Raw genomic sequence first — 8,571 nt, forward strand, 5'->3', positions numbered from 1 at the left:
AAGTGTTTGTTATATTCAAAAGATTTCAGCTATAATTTCTTATGAATATTTTGTAGACTTTACTAATATAAAAATCAGAGCAAAATGATGCACGAGTGAATAAAAATCCTTAATCTTCCAGAAACTGGTCACCAGTTGATTTGTTTAGATCAGGCAAGCTTTTTTTAACGTATTGAACAAAATACAACAGCGTGATAGCTGAAGGATTAAATTACGCTTTAAGAATATATAATTTCATCGTGCTGCGCTTAGTTATAAAAGCTAGTAGGTACAAATTTGCTAAGGGTGATTTCCCCCCTCTGACCGAAAAGCTGGCTACGCCCTTGCGTTGTCTATGTTAAGTAATCCAAGATCGGTACTATTTAAGTACTCCATCAAACTGAAGCCTCTCAAGTAAATGTCCGAGCTGCACCAGATGATATGGTGAGCAGTGGTGGAATTACTCTCATCATGAAGCAATTCGCGAGTGTAAAGCCAACACAAGGTTGACTCACGTTTCCGAGAGTAAACAGTGTGTGAGTTTATTCGTGCTTATTCGTGAAGAAATAGGTGCGGGAAGTGCATTTTATTGTAATTATATTAGCAAATCTAGTGATTATCGAACATAAACTAATGCTTTATGCTTCATTGTTCCTGAAAAGCAGCACTGCCAGTCGTTAAAATGCGTTTTTCGTCAAAATGCAAAAAACTCACGAAGCTTCGCGAATCACATGCGAGTACTTACCAGCTTCGTTTATTCACGAATAAAGAAGTGCGAGTATTCTCGGGCCCCTGTTGTTCGCGAGTATGTTTGTTTTGGTTTGTGTCTGCTCAGCTGCAATCTTCATCATTTTCCATCTCTGAATTGGTGAGCACTGGCACCACTGCCAACAATTAGCGGAAGGCCTTTTGAAGTGCAATATGCGATGACTTGTTTGAAAGCATCCGTAGGGGATGGTTCATCATGCGGTAAATAAACCGAAAAATAGACGTATTTCCTGTTGAGGTTTCCGACAGATACATCAATTGTGATAGCACATGTCTGATGGTTCGTTCAGAGATGTGTGTAGCATCGATTGCGTTGTTGACAAGCACACTTGCTCGAGGCATGACACGCAAGTTCGCCATTTCATTTTTGCTGAAAATAGCAAACACCGGGTTCACAAGGTTTCCTAGATAGAAATTCCCCTTACGAAAGCAAGGTTCTTGGACTAAAGCAACTTGGGCTGTTCTATTTTGCATAAGTCTGCAAAGATTGATCGTTGCTGATCTTTTATGCTGAAGATTAATCTGGGCTATCCTAACCGTAGCCTCTGCCCAAACTAGGCAAAATTAAACTCTTTACAATCACAGCATAGAAAATAACAGCAGTAATAAATAGTACCTTGCGATAAGGGAAGAACGACCCTCGGTTCAATAACAATAACAGAACAGGCATGGCCTTCATTTGCTCTGGACGCGTACATTACGTTTTCAACAAAAACTGAAACTTTTGAAACTGATTCATGTCCAAGATAGCTACATTACATCGTAGCTAGAAACACATTGAAAACCCCTAAGAGAAGTAATGCAAGACTTATTATTTTTATTATTAGCTTTATTAGGGAGATTTTCAGGGCGAGGCTGGGTCATCTCCATAACTGAATTGGTCACATTCATCTCTAAACAAATATAGGTAGGTTCCAATCCTAGTCCTTCGGAAGATCTGTTAACCCTTATGTGGCCGGCAGGGTACCCGGGTACCCAGCACCCATTTAAAATACACGGTGTAGAAAAAAGCAAAAAGTTTGCCGGCCACATAACGGTTAAAATGGCAAATTCATCAATCTCGTCCCAGAGCACCGCGGGGGGTTTTTTTAGAAGCCAACGGGTGGACTTTCGGAAGATCTGGAATATCCGTAAAAATGGTCAGTTTATCAGTTTCGTCCCTGTATTATTTGTTCCATCTCGTAACGTTACTTTTGTCGAGAAGCTGATGATTTTGAAATTGCTTGGGTGAGGCATTACAAGAACACAACCTTATCAAGTTTGTTTTTTTTAACGAGCCACTGTATATACAGTTCACAGAGTTACACGTACATCTAATTTTTGTGAATGTTTGAAAGGAAATGTTCAATAATCGCCTTTGCCCTTCTTCGGTCAAAGGAACTTATCATCTTCAAATCAAATGCTCATTAGCGTCAAAGTTTTTTTGTTTGCTTCAACTCAATTATCTTGCGCTTTTCATTTGTTTGTCTACTGAGACGACTTTTTGTCAACTGATTGTTCAACTACCAGCAGTAAGTATTGCCTAGTAATGATTATACATACTTACGGAACCACCGAATCGCACACGTCTCTCAGTTTGACCTTTGAAACATACCTTTCTCCCTTCATGCATCCAATCGCTGTTTGTTCACTATTTTTCCCTCCTTTTCAGAGCTCTAGCACGGTACGTCAAATTGTTGACTTTGGTGAAAAAATACAACCGCCAGAATGCCACGATCGCGGACATCTTTGCCGAGTATGTTGCCAAGCAGCCGGAGAAGGCGTGCCTCATCTACGAAGGCCGCGAGTGGACTTTCAAAGAGGTTTGGACTGCTTTGATGATGATTTATTTTCAGCGGTTACCTTGATTGAGCGTAATATATCTCACAGGTCAGTGACTACTCGAATCGAGTGGCGAACGTGTTCCACACCCACGGCTACAAGCGTGGAGATGTGGTAGGCTTGCTGCTGGAAAACCGTCCAGAGTTCGTGGCGACTTGGTTGGGTCTTTCCAAGCTTGGTATCATCATTCCGCTGATCAACCACAACCTGCGGAAGAATGCCCTCTTGCACAGTGTCACCGTGGCCAAGTGCAGTGCGTTGATCTTCGGAGAATCGCTGCGTGACGCAGTATCGGAGATCACCGAATCGCTGCCATCCTCGTTGGCACTGTACCAGCTCAACGATGCGGTTCAGCAGACCGTCATCGGAAATGCGAAGGATTTGGCCACGCTGCTGCAGAACGCTTCCAAGGAACAGCCAACGGCAAACGTTATGAAACCCGATCATCACGATCAGCTGCTGTACATCTACACTTCGGGAACCACTGGACTGCCGAAGGCGGCCGTCATCACTCATTCCAGGTTTGACAATTCTATACCAAATTGCATTATGCGGTAGACCCTTTAGAACCGTGTCCGTCCATAACTGGGGGTTCGCAATTTCAGATTCGTATTCATCACGGCAGCCATCCACATGGTGGCCGGTTTCCGAAACGACGACATCTTCTACACTCCTCTACCGCTGTATCACACGGCTGGTGGCATGATGAGTGTTGGCCAAGCCCTCTTGTTTGGAGCGACCGTTGTCATCCGCAAGAAGTTCTCTGCCTCGCAATACTTCGCCGACTGCCAGAAATACAACTGCACGGTACATGATATAAATCTGATGGTGGTTGTGGTGTGGACTACAGTTAACGAACGGATCATTTCCATCCACAGGTTGGTCAGTATATCGGCGAAATGTGCCGGTACATCTTGGCCACTCCGGGTTCTCCCACCGATAAGGCACACAAGGTTCGACTGATCTTCGGTAATGGGCTTCGTCCGCAAATTTGGCCGCAGTTTGTCGGTCGGTTCAACATTCCACGGGTCGCGGAGTTCTACGGAGCTACCGAAGGCAATGCCAATATTGGTGAGTAGTCCTTTCGTTAACTCGCTTATAGTGTCGACACAAACTTAACGGATCTTGCGTTCAACAGTCAACATCGACAACACGGTCGGTGCCATCGGGTTCGTGTCCCGTATCATTCCGCAAGTGTACCCGATCTCGATCATCCGAGCAGATCCTGCCACCGGTGAACCCATTCGCGGTAAAAATGGTTTATGTCAGGTACTTGAAGTCGCCAATATCACAAAGTACATCCACTAACAGTTTCCCTATCCATTTCCCAGCTGTGCGAACCGAACGAGCCTGGGGTATTCATCGGCAAGATCCTGCCCAACAACCCGAGTCGGGCGTTCCTCGGATACGTGGACAAGGGCGCATCGGAGAAGAAGATCGTTCGCGATATCTTCAAAAAGGGCGACGCGGCTTTCTTGTCCGGAGATTTGCTGGTTGCCGATGAGCGGGGCAATCTGTTTTTCAAGGACCGAACGGGTGATACCTTCCGGTGGAAGGGAGAGAACGTCTCCACCAGTGAAGTGGAGGCCGAAGTCAGCAATGCCTCCGGCTACCGGGACACCGTCGTGTACGGTGTGGAAATTCCCCACATGGAAGGCCGTGCCGGAATGGCTGCGGTTCTGGACCCAGAACGGCAGGTTGATCTGGTGAAACTAGCCCAAACCCTCAAGGAAACCCTTCCATCGTACGCCAGACCGATGTTTGTGCGATTACTCAGTACAGTGGACATGACAGGCACCTTCAAGCTGAAGAAAATCGATCTCCAAAAGGAAGGTTTCGATCCCAACGTGATCGAAGATGCCCTATACTACCTATCGCCAAAGGGAAGCTACGAAAGCCTCACCAAGGAAGTCTTCGACCAGATCAACCGAGGTGAAATTAGATTCTAAGTGCTCTGACTGAGCCAGTAGTTCCCCGGGTTCAAGCGAAATTCCATCCGTTTTCCGTGTCCAATTCATGATGCTCAACTGTTGTGTGCTTCCTCCTTACTGTCCTGTTTCGTTCCGTCTATAGTTTTGCAATGGTCCAACGATCCCGTTTAGTTTGTTCCTCTCTGCTGTTTGTATCCGCATTATTATAAGTAACTGTGATATCGCGTGAAAGTGGGTGGGTTTTGCTGGCCCAGGAACGGAACGGGATCGACGGAGGGGGGTTTCCTCCCCTACAGGATCCAGGATGGCGCCAATAATGATATGTGTTTATCAGTAATTTTGTACGAATTTTTGTTTTGTCGGCTAGGAAGTTTTCACATTTTATACACCCAATCATGTTAGTAGAGTAGAAGATCCCGAAGACACGTTGTTACTATAACTAGCCGATTCATGCTTCGTCCGTGGCAGCAGATTAACTTGTTTTTGGATTGTTTTCCTGTACTTATGCGTATTTTTAGTTAGGCAACTATTTGCATTTAAGCAGAAAGAACGAAAATGGAAAAAATGAGAAACCAGAGATGAAGTTTTGTCTTATAGATACGCTGTGGAATAAAGTGGTTATATACTTTGTAATTGGGTTTGAAGATGGACTTTTTTTTTGAGAAATCCCTTGGAATTGGGTAGATCTTCAGAGAGCATCGATGAAGAGAAATTGATCATGTTTTGCCTGAAAGCCTCTATAATTCATACACCTGAGTGTATTGAATGGTATATGTTTATTAAAAAAAACAAATTGTCAATAGAAGGCTCGGAGGGTCAAGTCACATATACCGATCAACTCGGCTCGACGAATTGAGGTGATGGCTGTATGTGTGGATGTATGTGTGTTCATGTATGTGTGTGCACAGAAAAAATCATTTTTAAAGCATTTCCCATTGGTCGATTTTTCGACCACGAATCAAACCGGATTTTCACCGCATTGGTTGCTATTAAAAAGCTGTCCGGATCGACCAAGGCGTTCCGGAGTTATGACCAGCACCGGTAGAGCTGGCCGTATATAAAACTGAACCAAGTCCCATTATGCTGCACATCAAACTGCACCAATTTATGAAACATTTAACTCGTCAATCATGTTTTGTGCGAAAATTCAATCGCCTCTGCAGATCGGGTACACTGACCAGCATCAGGTCTTCCCCGTTGCGGTCGTCTTGTTTACCTCCACTACTGAGAGCCTGCCTACCCACGACTATCTGGGAGTCTTTTTGCAGGTAGTTTGATGCACTTGGTACATCTATCATGCACTGCTGCTCAAGGGCGTCGGTTATCTCTTCAAGATGTCCACCATTGATAGTCGCTTGGTCTTAGTTCTCACTTTTTTATTTTTTCTTACCGTAAAAGCCTCTTTTCTGAGGAAAGTCTCAGGAGCGTTTCAAATGGTCCAAGTGTGATTTAGGAGCTCTCAAAGAAGTTTCAGGGAAGTTCCAGGGGTCGCAAAGGCGCTTCAGGGGATCTCAGGGAGGTTCCGAGGGATTGCAGAGGCATTTTAGAGAGTCTCGGGGTAGTTTTGGGGGATTCAGTGGGATCTAGGGCGTTTGAAGAATCTTTCAAGAATCTAGAGCAACCTCCAGGAATATCAGCAAGAATTTTTCTAGGGAATATTTCAGAAATTGCTTCGGGGACTCTTTCAGAAAACCATCCACGGATTCCAGACATTCTTACAGCGATTTTTTTCAAGAAATACATTAATTTATCTAGGATTTCCTCCCCTAGAAATTACTACAGAGATTCCTTTGGAAATTAGTCATAAGATTTTCCTATCATACTTTGGAGAAGTTTAAGTGTTTCTCTAGACATTCTTCCAGAAGAATTCCACCATGAATTCCTCTAAGAATTCCACCAGGAATTTCTCTCAGAACTCCGCCAGCAATTATTCCCGAAATTCCGCCAGTGTTTTATCCAGGGATTCCTCCAGAGATTTCTCCCGAGATTTCTCCAAAAATTCCACTCGAAAAATTCTTCAGGAACACATCTATAGAAACTTCTACAGGAAAACTTCCTCCCAGCATTCTCCAAGAATTCTTCTAGGACATCCTCCAGGAATTTCTCAAGGAATGCCACCAAGATATCATCCAGGATTTTTTTTAGAAATTTCTTCAAGAATTTTTATAGGAGATCCTATAACAAACCCTTCAGAAATTCCTCCAGGAATTGCTCCACGAATTCCTGCAGGAATTCTTCCAAATACTCCTCCTAAAAATTCTCCAGGAAATTCTCCAGGTATTCTTCCAGGTATTTCTCCAGGGATTACTCCAGGGATTCCTCCAGGAATTCCTTCAGGAACTCCAGTAGGAATTGTTTCAGAAATTTTGCCAGGAATTCCTCCATGAATTCCTCTACGAATTCGTCCACAAATTCTCCTAGGATATTTTCCAGAAATTCTTTCAGAAATTTCTCCAGGAATTCATCCAGGATTTTCAGCAGGACTTCCTCCAGAAATTGCACCAGGAATTCCTTCAGGAATTCCAACAGGAATTCCTCAAGGAGTTGCTCTAGGAATTCCTCCTGCAATTCTTCCAAGAATGCCTCTAGGAATTACTCCGGGAATTCCTTTGGGAATTCATCTAGGTATTCCTTCTTGAGTTGCTCTAGGAATTGTTTTAGGAATTCTTCTAGGAATTCTTCCAGGAATTTCGCCAGGATTTTTCCAGGATATCTTTCAGGAATTTCTCAAGCAATTCTACCAGGAATAAATTCATGAATTTTGCCAGATATTCCACTTGAAATACCTTCAGGAAGTGTTCTAGAAATCCTTCCAGAAATTTCTCCAGAATTTTTTCCAGGAATTTCTCTGGAAAATCTTCCAGAAATTCCTTCATAAATTCCTCCAGGATTTACACCAGGATTTCCTCCAGGAATTTCTCCAGAGATTCATCCAGGGATTTCGTTGTTGCATTATCAAGAAATACTATTTTTAACCTAGTTAACAATGGCCACCGTACGTAGGAATACACTGGTGATCGGTTCCCAAGCAAAGAGTAGAACCGAGAAGATGCCTCCCATTTAGAAATTGTGCTGAAAAAACTTCTTCATGTTGGGACTATGTCAATAGAATTCTGGAGGAATCCCCTAAGATATTTCTGATCATTTCAAATAGCATCACTGAGGATAGTTCTGAAGGATTTTTCTGAGGAAAATTTATAGCAGTTTCCATGGGAATTCCGGAGAAAACAAATAACTGTTTTCAGGATAGATTCCTGCTGAAACTATTGAAGAAATCCTTGGAATACTGAAGAAAGCTGTGGAGGGATCCCTGGAAGAATTTCTCGTTGAAGGAATTCCCAAAATAAATTTCTAAAGTAATTTTTAATGAAATCGCCAGTCGAGTTCTTGTAGAAATGATTGAGAAAATTATTAAAAGAAAAAGAAAAAAATCTAAAGAATTAGAATACTTGAGATTTCTTAGAAAGTTTGTGAAGAAATCAAAATAAAAAATCAAAAATCCCTTGCTAAAAATCATTTAATATCTTGGGATATTTTAATAACAATTACTGGAGATTTTATGAAAAAGCTCCCCACTTTCCATCGATGTATTTCTGAAGGATTCTGAAGGAGATACAAATGGAGGAATTTCTGAAAATATTGCTATGAAAATCTGTTGGATATTTTCTGTGGGGATTTCTTCAGAAAATATTTCTGAATACATTTCTACATATTGTCAAAAAAGGAGGAAGAACTTTGAATGAATTTCTTTACTATCATGGAATTCTTTTGAAATTTTTTTGGAGGAAATTGTTGAAATAATCGGGAGAAAATCTGAATTATTCTTAAGAAATCGTTTGAGGGATTTAGTAAAATTCCAAGGAAGATTTTCGCTAAAGATTCTCCGGAGAAGTTTCTGAGAAAGTCCATGTAAGATTTTGCAAATAAACTTCTGTAGAAATTTTATGGAGGAATTTCTTATGGAAGCTCTGGGGAAAATTTCCGAACCAATTCGCGCAGCATCCTTTTGAGATTTTTATTTGTAGAAAAACGTTGAAGATTTATGGAAACCCAGCAAACATTTTAGTTGCAT

The 8,571-nt window shown here is 42.2% G+C and overlaps 1 protein-coding gene across 1 annotated transcript in view; it reads left to right on the forward strand.

Moving 5' to 3' along the window:
• LOC109421754 (long-chain fatty acid transport protein 4) overlaps positions 1–5,132 on the forward strand; it is a 110,901-nt gene extending 105,769 nt beyond the window's left edge. The window contains exons 3-8 of the mRNA XM_019696291.3: positions 2,399–2,549; positions 2,617–3,089; positions 3,174–3,375; positions 3,447–3,639; positions 3,707–3,837; positions 3,900–5,132. Coding sequence (XP_019551836.3) covers positions 2,399–2,549; positions 2,617–3,089; positions 3,174–3,375; positions 3,447–3,639; positions 3,707–3,837; positions 3,900–4,517 — 1,768 coding nt within the window. The 3' untranslated portion in view covers positions 4,518–5,132. The remainder of the gene's footprint in view (positions 1–2,398; positions 2,550–2,616; positions 3,090–3,173; positions 3,376–3,446; positions 3,640–3,706; positions 3,838–3,899) is intronic.
• Positions 5,133–8,571: the final 3,439 nt, after the last annotated feature.

Source organism: Aedes albopictus, chromosome 3 (genome assembly GCF_035046485.1).
Source record: "Aedes albopictus strain Foshan chromosome 3, AalbF5, whole genome shotgun sequence".
In the NCBI taxonomy this organism is placed as follows: Eukaryota; Metazoa; Arthropoda; class Insecta; order Diptera; family Culicidae; genus Aedes; species Aedes albopictus.